We start from the raw sequence: 15,969 nt of genomic DNA, 5'->3' as shown, positions 1-15,969 counted from the left end.
TTCGTTGGGATGTAGAGATATGCATGCTATATTATGTGAGTTGTAAAGGGTTACTCAAGTGAGCTGTGGGAGATGTACCCAACACTAGTGTCCTGCAGTGTAAGTTTTGCCTTCTCAAGGAATTTCTGCAAGCAGAGATTTTATTCTGTCTGTATGGGGACCCCTCGGAGGTTCTTCATGTGTATTTGCAGGTTGTTCTTACAGTTCAATTATGAGAAATTCCTTAGTGGGATCTTTGGGAGGAACCAACTGATTATTCATTCCCTACTAAATAAATTACTCGGTGAGCCATTATCAAGAACATAATATGATCCCTTTGTTTCAGCATGTGTTAACTTGTTCCTTGCTAATTGTGATGATCTGAACATGGGCTATTGCTTTCATGGGCTGTGGAAATCTGTAGTTAGATATTACTGCCTATCCCATATGTTCCTTTCATGTTTAGAGCTGTGAAGAGAAAGATTTTCATAAACATATTTCCTTAAATTTTCACTTGAATAAATGCTATTCCTTTATACATAGACATGATGAGAAGTTAAATATTATCCATAGTAGGGAGAAGTTTTCTGTGCAACTCTTTCGATTGAGTCTGTCTGCAAACTGTGATGATCATTGACAACAATGAAAGCTGTGAAGTGTTTGAGAAGACATGGCATATGCTGTGTTGATTCCCAGAGTTTATTGCTAGCTTACAGAGGATTATTCTGAAGGTGTCATATGCTTGGATATAACCTTGGTTGAACTCTAACTGTCCAAACTGTGAGTTCATCATTTTGCTTTCATGTTCCGTAATCAGTGACTGAGCATAGACGTACACTTTATATTAAGCTTTGAGAGTTGTCCATCTTCCAAGTCGCCCATATGCTAAGGATGATGGTATCTTTGAACTGATACTTCCATAACTGGGTCTTTATCAGAGTTGCATATTAGTTATGTAATTGGAACGTTTCATATTGCTTCCAAGTAGAGTGATGGGCAAAAAAATCTCTTTGCATGTGTCCGTGTTGCAATCCATGGTCTCACTAAGGAGAAGCTGCATGTGCAGCTTTCCTTTCTGTGGTGTCTGTCTGCAAATGTAGCTTTCCTGTTGTGTAACTTTAGGCAAGATGAGAAAATCTGTCTGTGCACAGACAGGGCAGGTGTAAAGGTTTGTTGTGGTATAATTTGCAATGTCTGTAAGATGTAAAGATGGTGTGAAGGTTCAGTTTGTCCTGGTTGTTTGATGAGGCCCACATTTGTGGTTCATGGATTTGGCTCTTTTCATTGTCCAAAGAAATCGACTGGAGGGAATGCAGCAAGGGACTGGTGAGAGCTCTTGTGGAGTTTCTACCAACTAGATCCCTCTTTTGCATACCTGTTACTGATGACAGACTCTGAAATGTTAAGCTATGATGCCTCCATTTCTGTACATTCCCCATTCTTGCCTTGTTTGTTGTCCAGGTTTAAAGTTGGGCCTCATTGTCCCTGCTAACCATTAAAACATTAAAAGATCTTTTACACTTTTTGGACTGGAGCAGTAGTTTCCATCCATAACCTGAAGTTGATAAGTTGCCAAAAAAAAGACCTTGACATATCTGTTTCCTTGAGATGTCATGGAATGACATGCTTCTTCACCTGTGGCTAACTTATGGCCAAAATGCTGGGCATTTGCTTTGGTGCAACTAATGGCTGTAAATGCAGAGCAAGTAGGTAAATATTTTCCTTGGGCAATGGTTTGATTTCCTGCCTGGTGACAAGGCCGGTGCCATTTTTTTGTGTAATCCTGGTTTCCCTTTTCTAAAAGGGTATGGTAAGAGAGCATTTGCAACATAAATCAGTAGGTAGAAAGCTGATTCAAGGGTATAATGCCTTATAAATCTTGTGGAAAACCTTCTTTAATCAAGTTGTATTTCCCTGTAACATTACAGCGTAGAGTTCCTTCACAGCTGTAGTTACACTTCCTTTCAGGACACTGTTTCCCCAACAGTTGTTGTTCTTTCCCTATTTTCAGTAGTGTTTTTGCATTTGAAACTGTGCATGTTGTTTTTCAGCAGTTCCTTTAGCCACGTAAGATAGGATTGTAAATGTGAGAAGAATGAAGCAGAAGCTAAAAGAAAATCTGTTCCAGTGTTGTATACTGAGCTGACTGAGTAAGAGGCATTTCCTCTTACTTCTTCATATTTTTGAGAGATGATCAGGACACAGAGTAGAAAGCAATTGCCTGAGAGCTGAAAGCAATTGCCTGAGAGCTGGTGACTATTAAACTGAACCCGCTACGGGGTATTGCAGAGGAAGACTTTAGGCCCACAAAGCAGATTGAGATAGGAATGACTTCCAGCTGCTCCCAAGGATGAATTTCAGTGCCTGCAGTGAGGAGCAGGAACACTTCCGGGTAATTTTCTCTGACAGCACTTTCTTTTCTAATACTTCCTTGCCTTGCTTGTCTGATTTATGGATTTGCAACTCTACATGATGGAGTCAGGAAAATGCATTTGATGCTCAATACTTGAGAATTTTTTCTTCCTGATAATTTTTCCTGAAACAATGGAGTCTCACCATAGTGACTGATGAACAGAAGTTGGTTGGTTAATGCTGTTTTGTTGTTGGAATCAATAAAGAAATGTGTGTGCTGTCCACAAACAGGAAAGTGACATATTGTTCACTGTAATGAGTGCTCCTCTTCTCAGCCTCATGCCATGATGCCTTTAGGTGAAGGGCAGCTACAGAAATGGCAGCGGTAGAGAGACAGATTCATATTCTCTGAGCTTGATTTCCTTGTTCTCTTTGTGCTGTCATTAGTCAGTTTGTCTTCCATGCTGGGTAGCAGTTCCCTCTTCCTTTACCGTTCCTCATCTGTCTTTTCTACAGGTGTGTAGAATGGGATTTAAGCCAGCCTTCAGTAGCAGAAACAATTGCCAAGGGCTACTGACTTTCTTTTCTAATTCTTCCCTTCCTTGCTTGTGTGATTTATGATTTTGCTTTGTTCTTGATTTCGTAGGTGTATATATTTAGCTGAAAGGTTACATATATTCCATTTGCATGGGTGCATTTCCCATAAGCTCCTTTGATGTCTGCAGCTGGGAAAAGGAATGCTTTCATAGGCATACGGATGCTCATCAGGCGTAGTTGGCTGCATCAAAAGTGTGCAAAGTGGCAACCCAACCCAGCCAAGGTTTCCAGGAACAGAGTATAGGCCTGAGAGACAATGCATGCAGGGTGTCACCCGCACATTTCCCAGTAACATGTTGGCTACTCTGGATAGATATGGATAGGCAGGGGTTAGAAAAGTGGACTATAAAATTGTCTGAGTTCAGGTCCACTACCTTTAGGCCTCACAATTCTCCATCAGTGTTAATCCTTATTCTAAATCAGAATAAAACCTAAGCAATTCAGAGTAAAATGAATTTATACTAACAAAATGCTATACTACTTTAAAAACATTTAACAGATAGAGAAACATTTCTGTGGGTGGCTGCCGTTGCTTTTATGATCCCGACAAGCGAGTCCCTGGGAGCGGGACCGTCACCCGGCAGCGGTGGCGTCGTGACGCCTCCGGGTGTCGCTGTTGCCCGACGCGGAGCGGCGGTAGAGCCGAAGCCGCAGCCACAGCCGCCGCAGCCCCCTTCCACTGCAGGCTGCTCGCTAGCCGGGTGCCGGCCACAGCGGAGCGACACGGGCAAGTAGAGGCGAGAGGCGGAGGGGGAAGGAGCGGCGCCATAGCCAGCATCAAGCTCGCTGCCTTCCGGAAGACCCTGTTCTCTGTGGAGAGGGGCTGGAAGAGAAGGAAAGGAGCGGCAGGAGGGAGGAGCACGGTGAGCTCTGCCGACAATGGCGAGCAGGCAGAGGCATGGGCAGAGCGGGCAGCCAGCAGCCGGGCGAGTGCTGCTGCCCGCTTTGCTGCTGTGCTGGTGCTACCGGGTGGCGCCGGAGCGGCTCCACTATGCCATCCCTGAGGAGCTGGACAGAGGCTCGCTTGTGGGGCCGCTAGCGAGGGACCTGGGGCTGAGCCCGGCAGAATTGCCGGCACGCAAGCTGCGGCTGAGCGCCGTGAAGCAATACTTTACCGTGAGTGGGGAGAACGGGAACCTGTACCTGAGCGAGAGGCTGGACAGGGAGGAGATGTGCGGCAAGTCGGCGTCCTGCTCTGTCAGCTTCGAGGCGGTGGTGCATAACCCCCTCAACGTTTTCCACGTCGACGTGACCATCCAGGATGTAAACGATAACTCCCCGAGGTTTCCACAAGAAAGTTTCCACCTGGAAATCAACGAACTCACTTCTCCCGGCGCCCGCTTTGCCTTGGGCACGGCGGAAGACGCAGACGTGGGCAGGAACTCGCTGCAGGGCTATGAGCTGGAAGCCAATGAATACTTTGCAGTGGAGGTGAAAGAGAGGAAGGACGGCAGCAAGTTAGCGGAGCTGGTGCTGCGCCAGGCGCTGGACCGGGAGAGAGAACAAAGCCTGCGGCTGGTGATGACGGCGGTGGACGGCGGGGACCCGCCCCAGAGCGGCACCGCCCAGATCTGCATTAACGTCACCGATGCCAATGACAACGCTCCCGTGTTCGCGCAGGAGCGGTATCGAGTGAGCCTGCGGGAGAACGCGCTGCCGGGCTCGACGGTGCTGAACGTGTCCGCTTCTGATGCCGACTCAGGCAGCAACGCCCGCATCACGTACGGCTTTGGGAAAATGTCGGCAAAGGTGCTTCAGAAGTTCGCGATAGTCGCGGAGAGCGGGAGGATCACGCTGCAGGAGGCGCTGGATTTCGAGGACACGCGTGCCTACACGCTGTTAGTAGAAGCGAGGGACGGGGGCGGACTTTTAACGCACTGCGAGGTGGAGGTGGAGGTGCTGGACGTGAACGACAACGCGCCCGAAATCACGGTACTGTCGGTGTCAAGCCCTGTACCCGAGGACACGCCGGCTGGCACGGTGGTGGCCCTGCTGAACGTGAAAGACCCGGACTCTGAGGAGAACGGTCAGGTGTGGTGCGAGCTGTCGGGCGAGGCGCCGCTGTCGCTCGTGGCGTCGTCAGGCGGATTGCACAAAGTAGTGACGGCGAGCGCGCTGGACCGGGAGCAGGCGTCCGAGCACCGCGTGACGGTGGTGGCGAGGGACCGGGGCAGTCCGGCTCTCTCGAGCAGCACGGCGCTGGTGCTGGAGGTGTCGGACGTGAACGACAACGCGCCGGTGTTCGAGGAGACCGCCTATAGCGCCTACGTGGAGGAGAACAACGCGGCAGGCTCTCTAGTTCTGCGCGTGGGAGCGCGTGACTCCGACGCGGGCAGCAACGGGCGCGTGAGGTACTCGATGGAGGGCGGCAGCGCTGGCGCGGCGCCGTACGTGTCGGTGGAGGCTCAGAGCGGCGCGGTGTACGCGCAGCGCTCCTTCGACTACGAGCAGTGCCGCGAGTTCGCGGTGGTGGTGCGGGCTCAGGATGGCGGTGAACCGTCGCGGAGCTCCACAGCGACGGTGCGCATCTTCGTGTTGGACCGCAACGACAACGCGCCGCGGGTGCTGTGGCCGGCGGCGGGCTCAGGGACAGACCAGGGAGCGGCCCCGGCCCCCGTCCCATTCGAGATGGTGCCGCGGTCGGCTGAGGCCGGGTACTTGGTGGCCAAGGTGGTGGCAGTGGACGCGGATGCGGGGCGCAACGCCTGGCTATCGTACGAGCTGGTACAGGCTTCAGAGCCGGCGCTGTTCCGCGTGGGGCTGCATAGCGGCGAGGTGCGCACTGCGCGGGCCGTGTCTGACAGGGACGCAGCGAAGCAGCGGCTCGTGGCCGTGGTGAAGGACCACGGGCAGCCGGCGCTGTCGGCCACGGCCACGCTGCACGTGGTACTGGCCGAGAGCTTGCAGGAGGCGCTGCCGGAGCTGAGCGAGCGGGCGGCGGGCGCCGATTCGGCGGCGGAGCTGCAGTTCTCCCTCGTGCTGGCGCTGGCTCTTCTGTCCGCGCTCTTCCTGCTGAGCGTGGCGCTGGCCGTGCTGGCAAGGAGCCGCCGTGCCGGCCCGCCCGCCGTGCTGCGCTGCCTGGGTGCGCAACGCTTCTCCGGGGACGGCGCCATCGCCGCCTTCCCGGCCGACTTCTGCGAGGGCACCTTGCCCTACTCCTACAACCTGTGCGTGGCTCCCGGACGAGCCGTCGAAGAGGCCGCTTGGCCACCGCCACCGCTTCCCAGCTTGGCCGCGGAGGAGCTTCTCTGTGGGGAGCCCTGCGGAGAACGGAGCCTGAGCAGCAGCGCCGTCACGGGGAAACCTCCAGCGGACCCCGACGTATCTCAGGTTTGTAAGCCCGCGCTTCAGTCCTTATCTCTGCTCTTTTCGTACCGGCTGTATGCTCTATTGCTCTTCGTTGCTCTACTGGGGGAAGGTCATACTGTTCTTTTTCCAGGAACCAAAATAATCTTGTCCTGTGGCCTTTTTTGGGGGAGCATTCACTGAAAGGTCACTTTTTTGGCGTGTGACGAGCTCTCACATGTAATCCTCCTGGGTGGGCTCTTGCTTTTAATTGGATCTTGACTGGTTAATTTTGATCAGGCGTTATTTGTTGAAGTTTTGGGAAATGGAAAATTCCTAAGTGCTGGTGGGAGAAGCAGGAGCAATGCAGGATGATGCACAGCAGCCTCTGGATTGCAGGAGAAGAGTAACTAAGTCCTGAGAAGGACTTTGTCTGATGGGGGAATTTTATCGCTGCCTTTTGCTACTATTGCTCGGAATCTGCAAAATTAATTTGGCTGATGGTGTTCCGGTCTGATACAGTTTTGATCTGCTGAAAGGGTGAGGGAAAAGTCATTCTACCGCAACGACTACAAACGTTTGCAGCTGGTGTGTGTGTGTAGATTGTGCCTGCAGACTGATGGTTAAGGTTTGTTTTATATGAAAGAGCTAAATAGACGAGAACTTACGCTTAAAGCTAAGTAGCTGATGTTGTCTGAAATTCTGCATGTCAGTAGTGGTGCAGATGGATCCACACCATGTAGAAGGAGATCTTTCCGCTCTGCATAACGGGGTCTATAAAACGGGATGGAGCTTGTTATTGGAGATGTTTGCTTCCTAATCACTTTTTACCAAAACTATAGACTTGTCCGTGGTTAATGCTGTGCCCTAAAGGAAACGTGCATGTGGTTCTATGAATCAACAGTTACACATTGTTTTTCCCCAGTGAACGCTTCCGTCTTCAGCCTCGTTCCCTCCTTTCTTTTGCAGAAGGCTGCTGCAGAAATGCAAGCATTGATAGCAAGGATAAGTCCTGTCTGGGCGTGATTTTTCTGAGTTCTTAGGGCAGTTACTGCTCATCCCTTTTCCGTGGGTGAAGGTGTAATATGGGATCTCAAAAAAAAAAACCAAACAAAAAAAAAAAAACAAAAACCCAAACCAAAACAAAAACAACAGAAAAAAAAAAAAAAACCCAACAAGCTCTTTTGTATTTCGGAGACTGTCCTCTTTTTCTCGCCCCATTTCCCTAACAGAGGTGCTTGGACTAAGGATTTCGGTCTGTCAGTCACTTGTAGCCATAGTTGTTGTGTTTGCCTCGTTACCAGGATAGTCTTCTACCCATTCTGAGACACATTTAACCCGAGAACGAGTTATGCAAAAATGCAGCAATTAGGCACCGTAATAGACCCCATTTACACATTTCAAACTCGTCCGCCTGGTTCAGGGTTTGCCGCTGTAATCTCCTGTCCTACGGTATTTTGTTTTGTTGAAGAGGTGTCCTACCAACATGAAGAGTCAAGGATTAGCTGAAAAGTTTATTAACAAGTCACAGTCCTTTACATCAGTATTTCAGCTATCAAGTTGCTTGAATAAACTATAAACCTTCTTCATTTTATATGGGAAAAAGGGAAATTATCCACTGAAGTCCTTCAACTTTGTTTTTCCGCTCGAATACTGGGAAAAAAAATGTGGAGTAGACCTATAAAACCATTCACAATAGCAAGGGCAGATGTATCAACTTTGATTCTTTCTCGAGCACATAGTGTAGTGAAGTTGAAGCTTGTTCCTTGTGAACTGAAGTTTTTAAAGAAAAGCTCCCTCCATGTGGATTAATAAGCTGAAACCTGGTTTTTGGGAGGGTTGAGAAGGGTGTGTCTGGTTACTGCATTTGGGATCTTAGAACCAGTTTTCTTTTGCCCAGTCATTCAAGGACCAAGGATAAAAAATGTAGTGTTGGAGACTATGTTTTTAGAATGACGGGCGATGGAAATAAAAGGCCTACGATCCAAAGAAAAGCTCGACAGGAGCCGGGCTGGCAGCGCTGCGCAGCGCTCAATGGCTGCAGTGCCGAGAGGAGGCTGCGGGTGCCGCTGTTTACCGAGGAGGAGCGAGAGGAAGGCCGGAGCGCTGCCGACAGCCCCGCCCGCTTCTGCCCGACTAGCTCCCTAGCTCGCTTGCTGTCTGTCTCGGCGGGTGGACTGTCTGCGAGCGTCCCCGCGATGAGGAGCCGTGCTGCAGCAAGGCGGAGAGGCCAGTGGTAGCTGGCGGCAGATGCGATCCGGACCAGTAGACAGTGCAGCAGCTGAAGAAGGAAAAGGAGACAGAACAGCGGTGCAGCGGCGGGGAGCTGTGTGAGGCGATGATGAGAGCAGCGGGGAGACGCTGGGAACGGCGGGAACGAGCCCTGCTGTGGGTCGTTCTGGTGACGGCATGGAATGAGGCGTGGGGGCAGCTGCGCTACTCGGTTCCTGAGGAGCTGCCCAAAGGCTCGTTCGTGGGTGACGTTGGCAAGGATCTGAGGCTGGACCTGCCGGCTCTCGGCGACCGCGGCGTCCGCGTCATCTCCGAAGGTAGGACGCAGTATTTCGCCCTGCACGGGAAGACGGGTCATTTGGTGACAGCAGAGAGGATAGACAGAGAGCAGATGTGCCGACTGGTGGAGAAATGTGTGCTGAGCTGTGAGGTAGTTGTAGATGGGGAAATGCAGGTTTACGACATCGAAGTGGAGATCACGGACATTAACGACAACGCACCCAGTTTCCAGGAGAAAGAAACGGAAATTAGAATGGGTGAGATGACAGCCCTGGGGTCGCGGTTTCCCCTGGCCGAGGCTCACGATCAGGACTCGGGGCCGAATTCCCTGCAGCGCTACGAGCTGAGCGGCGACGAGCACTTCTCGCTGGCCGTGCAGGCGGGCCCTGGCGGGGATCAGCGTCCCGAGCTGGTGCTGGAGAAGGCGCTGGACCGGGAGGAGGCAGCGTTTCACGAGCTGGTGCTGAGGGCGAGCGATGGCGGAGAGCCTGCGCGGACGGGCACGGCGCGGATCCGCGTGTTTGTGCTGGACGCCAACGACAACGCGCCCGTGTTCAGCCAGGCAGAGTACACGGTGCGTGTGCCCGAGAACGTGCCCGTAGGCTCTGTTATAGTCAACCTTACTGCCGTTGACGCTGACGAGGGTCTAAACGGACACGTGAAATACTCATTGAAGAAAACGAAGGACACTGCATCCCAGATTTTCCAGCTCGATTCTGAGACGGGAGCGCTCACATTAGTGCGGAGCCTGGACTTCGAGGAAGGATACTCCTACGAACTTCAAGCTCAGGCACATGATGGTGGGGAACTTTTCGACACGGTACTTGTCATTATTACCGTGACAGACATCAATGACAATGTCCCCGAGATTTCGGTGAGGTCGTCCCTGAGCCAGATCTCAGAGGATACACAGCCGGGGACGGTGGTAGCACTGCTGCACGTGCAGGACAGGGACTCGGGGGCGAACGGGCAGGTGCAGTGCAGCATCGGCGAAAATCTCCCGTTTCGGCTGGAGAAGACCTTTAAGGACTACTACCGCGTGGTGACGGCGGGGCAGCTGGACCGCGAGAAAGTGTCGGAGTACAACGTGACCGTGCGGGCGGTGGACGGTGGGTCGCCGGCGCTGCAGAACAACGTGATGCTGGAGCTGCGGGTGCTGGACGTGAACGACAACGCACCCGTGTTCGCGGAGACGAGCTACAGCGCCCGGCTGGCCGAGAACAACGCGGCGGGAGCGCTGGTGCTGACGGTGCGGGCCACGGACGCGGACTGGGGGCAGAACGCGCGCGTGCGGTACCGGCTGTCAGAGGGGCGGGTGCGGGGCGCGCCGCTCTCGTCGTACGTGTCGGTGCAGGCGGAGACGGGCGCGCTGTACGCGCTGCGCTCGTTCGATTACGAGGAGGTGCGCGAGGTGCGGCTGTGGGTGTGGGCGGAGGATGGCGGCGCGCCGGCGCTGAGCAGCAACGTGTCAGTGCTGCTGGAGATAGTGGACGAGAACGACAACGCGCCGCAGGTGCTGTACCCGCCGGCAGCGGCGCCTTCTGCGGCGGTGTCGGGCTGGTCGGGTGTGGAGCTGGCGCCGCGTTCGGCGGAGCCCGGAGCGCTGGTGGCCAAGGTGGTGGCAGTGGACGCGGACGCGGGGCAGAACGCGTGGCTGTCGTACGAGCTGGCCAAGGCGACGGAGCCGGGGCTGTTCCGCGTGGGGCTGCACAGCGGCGAGGTGCGCACGGCGCGCTTCCCGCTGGCCCGCGACGCGGCTCGCCAGAGCCTGGTGGTGGTGGTGAAGGACCACGGGCGGCCGGCGCTGTCGGCCACGGCCACGCTGACGGTGGTGCTGGCCGAGAGCGTGGCCGAGCTGCTCTCGGAGCTGGGCAGCGCGGCGGCGGCGCCGGGCGAGCCGGCTGCCAGCCTCACGCGCTGGCTGGTGCTGGCCGTGGCGGCCGTGTCCTGCCTCTTCCTCGCCTTCCTGCTGCTGCTGTTGGCGCTGCGCCTGCGGCACTGGCGCCGCTCGCAGCTGCTGGCGGCGTCGGGCAGTGCCGCCTTGCGCGGTGTACCGGCCTCGCAGTTCGTGGGCATTGACGGCGTCCGCGCCTTCCTGCACTCGTACTCGCACGAGGTGTCTCTCACCGCCGACTCGCGCAAGAGCCATCTCCGCTTGTCCTCTGGCAGCTGCTGCGACACCCTCCCGGCCCGTCCTCCGCCCGACGAACCCGCTCAGTTGCTCTTGAATGAGTCTGCTGCCACCCGCCATTCTGACCTTGCTGCTTCCACGGTGAGTTTCTCTCGGGGGTGTTTTTCTGCTCTGGTGAAGGGCTGGAGAGATTTATCATTGGAGTTGTGCGTGAGTTCTGCCACTTCCATCAATCTCCCCTTTTCTGCATCCTGAGAAATGCTGAGAATCCTCTGATGCGTTTGCCTTCAAGCATTAGCCATGAAAGTCACATGTGTCTGGGTTAATTTGTCTAAGAACTGCCATGTGAAACGTCGTTTTGCCATCTGTTTGTCCTTGTTGGTTGGTTGAAGTTTTCCCCTCCCTTGAGCAACCTTTCAGGTGTTTTCAGTGGCTCTTGCTCGCATGAAGTAACTAGAGGCGTTTAACAGTCTCAAAATCGGCTAGTAATACAGGGGATGGGAGGGTATTTTTGTCATTAATTTCTTGATTTGGGGCTCGTTCTTTGAAGTATGTGCCAAGAAGATACTCGTTTTATGTACTGTCATGTTCGATGGCCGCTTGTTCTGTGAATGGTAGTTATTGGGTGTAGATGTAAACATTGCATGAAGAGTTGCAGTCACATATCTGTCAAATTGCCTCTGTGCATGATGGTGTCATTCAGCACAATCGCTGATACTCATGACTGAGTCTTGAACCAACCAGCTCGATAATCGTCTTATGAACCTACAACAGATGACATACTGCAAAGCTAAGGTGCCCTCACATTCTCATTTTCTTATTCTTGCCTTGTTTTGTCTCCTGTTGCCCTGTTTCTCTGAAACATCAAGGAATGAAACTCTTCACTGTCAGCTTCTAGCCTACATATGGTCAAAAATAGGATCTATTTGGTGGTACTACTAAAGGCTATTAATGCAGAGCAAGGAGGATGAGGGGCTGGCTTGGAACCAGGAGCACAGGCAGATCAAAATGCTTTTTACCTGGTGCCAAGGCCTGTGCCACTCATGCTGTGATGCTGGTTCCCTGTCCTGAAAGACAGTGGCAATCCTCTGATAAGAGAGTACTTGCATAGTAAGTCGTCATTGTTGCATATTATGGAACAATGATTCATGGGTAGAATGGCTGACGGGCTGGTGAATGGCACAAGAGACATGGGTTGCTGTTTTCCCTGTTCAGTGCCCAGCTGTATTATTGGGCAATATTTCATCTTCCCAAAGAAACTTGGCCAAAGACATGTTATTCAGGATGTATGGGGAGCCCTAGAAGGTTCTTCATGTGTGTTTGCAGGTTGTTGTGATGTTTTTAACTGACAGCTTAATTATGTACATATGACAAATTATTTGGAAGGAGCCATCTGATTATTCTTTTCCTGTGAAGGACCTGATTTATGTACCTACTCTAAGTGCCATTATCAAGAAAAGTTGGTAGGTTGGGGTTTTTTTTTCACATTTTAACTTCTTCCCATGCTCATTGGAATAATTTGAATGTGGGCAGTTTTCTGTCTTTGTGTGTGGAATATCAGATCTATTTGTTTATCTGTCCTATATGTCCCTTGCATGTTTACAGCTGTAAGTGAAAGACTTTCATAGACATATTTCTTTAAAATGTCTCTGAAAGTAATGCTCCTGCTTGTCACATAGACATGGTTTGAAGTCAAATCTTGTCTATGGTAAGAAGAAGTTGTCTGTGCAACTTTTCCTTCATGTAGTCTGAGATCAAGGACAATGATGCAATATGTGAATGGCTTGAGGAGGGTCTTGGGTGGTGTCGTGTTTGAGGAGGTACTGATGGAGACATACCATATGTATTGTCAATTCTGAGGGTTTACTGCTGGCCTACAAAAAAAAATTAATCTGAAGCTGTCTTACTGTTGGATATTGCACATCTCAGAATCTGACTGTCCAAGCTCTGGCAGGTTTATCCATTTGCTTTTCTGTAGCATAATCTTTTTTTTTTTTTTTTAAGTATATACGTATGATTTATACTAAGTTGTGAGAGTCATCTATCTTTCAATTTGTCCATATGCTGTAGGTAGGATTATGGTGTCTTTGATCTGGTACTTCCACGACTGAGTCTTTAGAGCTGCATATCATTCACACACTTGAGAACATTTTACATTGTTTCCAAGTAGTGTGATGAGCAGAGAAATCTCTTTGCACTCATCCGTATTGTGATCCTTGTTCTCAGTCAGAAGTAGTTATGTGCACAACTTTTATTTCTGGTGTCTGAATGCAAAAGTAGCTTTTCTGTTGCATGAAATTTGGCCAGAGTGAACAATTCTGTCTGTCCAGAGACAGGGCGGGTGTAAAAGTTTGCTGTGATATAATTTGAAATACCTAAACCTGGAAGGATGGTATAAAGATTCAGTTTGTCCTGGTTTTTTGGTGAGGCCCACAGTCATGGTTCCATCCATTTACCTCTTTTTATTATCTAGAGAAATTGCCTTGAATGAATGTGGCTGCTGCCTATGCTATGAACTCCCATCTCTTTTGTACCAACTAGACCCCCCTCTTGTGTACCTACTGCAGCTGACATACTCTGAGATATTAAGATATAATGCCTTCTCTTCTGCAGGTTCCCCGTTCTTGCCTTGTTTGTTGTCCAGGTTTAAAGCTGGGCCTCATTGTCCGTCTTAAAACATTAAAAGATCTCTTACACTTGTTGGACTGGGATAATAGTTTCCAACCATACTTTTGAGGATTTCCTCTGCAAAAACAAAGGCTTTGATATATGTTTGTTTCCCTGAGATGTCACAGAATGAAACACTCTTTCACCTGTGTATGACTTATTTTCTAAATACAGGATATTGTCTGTGGTGCAAACAGAGACTATGAATGCAGAGCAAGAAGGGTGAGGTTGACTTTGAACCTGGAAAATAAGTGGATCAGCTTGGTTTTGGCTGAGCAATGGTTTGATTTCCATCCTGGTGCTAAGGCCTGTGCCATTTTTTTTTTTTGTGTGACCCTGGTTTCCCTGTCCTGAAAGGCAATGGGAATAGAGCATTTGTTTGGTAACTCAGCATGCAGATGCATGATATGTGGGTAGAATGGTTTATAATTCCTCTTTGTTATCCCTTTGTATCTCCCTGTACTGTGTGATGTAGAGCTTCTTGACAGCTGTAGTTACACTTTTTTTCATGCTTTAATTCATTGAACGATCATGGTTCCTTTTCCCCATTTCTGGACAGTGCTTTTGCATTTGAAACTCTGTGTATTGTTTTGCAGCAAATATGTACTTCAACCACCTAAGTCAGAGTGGTAGGTGTGAAGAGAATGAATAAGAAGCTAATCTGTTGTATTTTCTCTGAAGGATGAGCCTATGGTAAGACCTTTGAACTTACACAATCATATTTTTGGGGATGAGCAGGCCACAGCGTAGAAAACAGTTGCTGAGATCTGATTACTGTTCCTTAAAATAATGTCTGCTGCTATGTGGTCCAGAGGAAGACTATGGGGCCGTAGGTGCAGCTTGAGATAGGAATGACTTCAGGTGCTCTAGGGAAGAATTTCAGTGGCTGCAGTGTAGACCAAGAAGACTTCCCAGTGAGTTTCTCTGACACTTTCTCTTCTAATGCTTCCTTGCATTGCTTGTCTGGTTGATGTTGGGTTTGGGGTTGTTTATTCCTTTTATTTGTTGTCTGTGTATGCTTACTTGTAATTATCAGCATAGCTTTGTTGAGCAATAAGTTGTGTGTTAATGCCTCTTTTTCATGCTCCAGAAGGTGTCAAAGGCAGATGTGAGGGAGTCTTTGTGTTCTGTTACTGTTAGGGGGAGCAGATGTAAACATGATCTGAGTGATGTATGGTGTCTTTCAAGAGTCTGTGCAGGGATCCTTGGACTACTCAGTATATTCATAGACAGGGGGATTGAGTGCACCGTCAGATAATTTGCAGATAAGCAGTGCTGCCGATTTGTGAGAGGGAATACATCCCGCAGCATTAGCCATCACACATGGAAGCTCCTTGGGGATGTTCCTCACATTCAACACGTTATGCATAAAATGACAGAAGTGTGGTGGAACTCTTGGATGTAAGGAGCTTTGGTGACGCAGGATGTTCTCAATGTAAAAATATCGAATTTTGCATTTTCCACTCAGAGCACTTAGTGATGGTATTTCTTGGTTCATCACACATTCAGGTTCAACAGAGTCTTCTCTATAAAAATTGTGTTGCCTGGAATGTCATGAGTTAGTAAAGGTGAAGGTGGTTCCTTAGTGTGTAGAATGAGATCCGTCAGCTCTGCACAACGGGGTAGAGAAGGCGGAACTGACAAACCATGTTTGAGACTTTTACTTGGCGATCTGTCTTTGCCAAAGCAATGGACTGGCCCCTGGATGACAGCTGAACATGAACATTTTCGTTAAAGATGTTTCAGTGTTGGACTCCCGAAGGAAACCCAAATCCTCAGTGGAAGTGCAACCTGTATTATTCGGGCTGTAATGAAAAATTCCAAAGTTGTGCTGGGAGCAATACAGCATGATCCAGAGCAGCCCCGATGTGCACAGGAAAAGTAACAAACTCCAGAAATGGCCAGCCTAGAGGACCACTGCCTTTAAGGGACGACTGTCTTCATAACTGCCTTGTGCACTTATGCTCGGGATTTAGGAAATTAATGTGGTCGATGGCCTTCTGGTCTGCTACAGCTTTGATCTGCTGAAAGACTGAGGGAAAAGTCATTGTAGCCCAAATATAAAAAAAGCTGTGCAAATAGTGTGTGAGTGCCTGTGGACTAAACGGCAAAGGCTTGTACTACTCTGCACATCATATGAAAAGAACTTTATATCTCCATTATATCGCCTTTACAAAATTGTTCCTTGTGGGAGAAGAATTTCACATTATATCCATCACCATCACCACTTCATTATTCCTGGGAGGTAGAAATCCCTGACTTACGGATCACGGCTCCTCCGTGGCGCCTGTGCCGTCCGTGCGAGGTGGCCGTGGGCAAGGGCGGGCGGGCTGGCAGCGCTCTGCAGCTCTCGATGCCTGTAGTGCCAGTAGGAGACTGCGGGCGCCGCTGTTGACCGAGGAGGAGCGAGAGGAAGGCCAGAGCGCTGCCGGCATCCCCGCCCGCTG

The 15,969-nt window shown here is 50.4% G+C and overlaps 2 protein-coding genes across 7 annotated transcripts in view; both read left to right on the top strand.

Moving 5' to 3' along the window:
* The window catches only part of LOC133212480 (protocadherin gamma-C5-like), a 156,224-nt gene that overhangs the window by 56,748 nt on the left and 83,507 nt on the right, over positions 1-15,969 (top strand). The window contains exon 1 of one of the 6 annotated variants that reach the window (XM_061353955.1): positions 3,793-6,258. The exons of the other annotated variants lie outside the window; for them this stretch is intronic. Coding sequence (XP_061209939.1) covers positions 3,808-6,258 — 2,451 coding nt within the window. The 5' untranslated portion in view covers positions 3,793-3,807. Of the gene's footprint in view, positions 1-3,792; positions 6,259-15,969 lie in introns of those variants that run through there. 6 annotated transcript variants of the gene reach the window in all.
* On the top strand, positions 8,425-15,917 carry LOC133212532 (protocadherin gamma-A2-like). The gene is made up of 2 exons (XM_061354096.1): positions 8,425-10,996; positions 15,768-15,917. The coding sequence occupies exons 1-2, from the start codon at positions 8,552-8,554 to the stop codon at positions 15,915-15,917; spliced, it is 2,595 nt and encodes an 864-aa protein (XP_061210080.1). The 5' UTR covers positions 8,425-8,551.

This window comes from Neopsephotus bourkii, unplaced genomic scaffold, assembly GCF_033783945.1.
Source record: "Neopsephotus bourkii isolate Nb327-2 ecotype Australia unplaced genomic scaffold, CSIRO-AGI_Nbou_v1 NB_716, whole genome shotgun sequence".
In the NCBI taxonomy this organism is placed as follows: domain Eukaryota; kingdom Metazoa; phylum Chordata; class Aves; order Psittaciformes; family Psittacidae; genus Neopsephotus; species Neopsephotus bourkii.
This window is presented reverse-complemented; position numbering and strand designations above follow the sequence as displayed.

Coding starts and splice junctions, on each gene's coding strand:
- LOC133212532 (XM_061354096.1), top strand. CDS start 8,552: ATGATGAGAGCAGCGGGGAGACGCTGGGAACGGCGGGAACGAGCCCTG. Junction 10,997..15,767: donor CTGACCTTGCTGCTTCCACG/GTGAGTTTCTCT, acceptor TATTCCTGGGAG/GTAGAAATCCCTGACTTACG.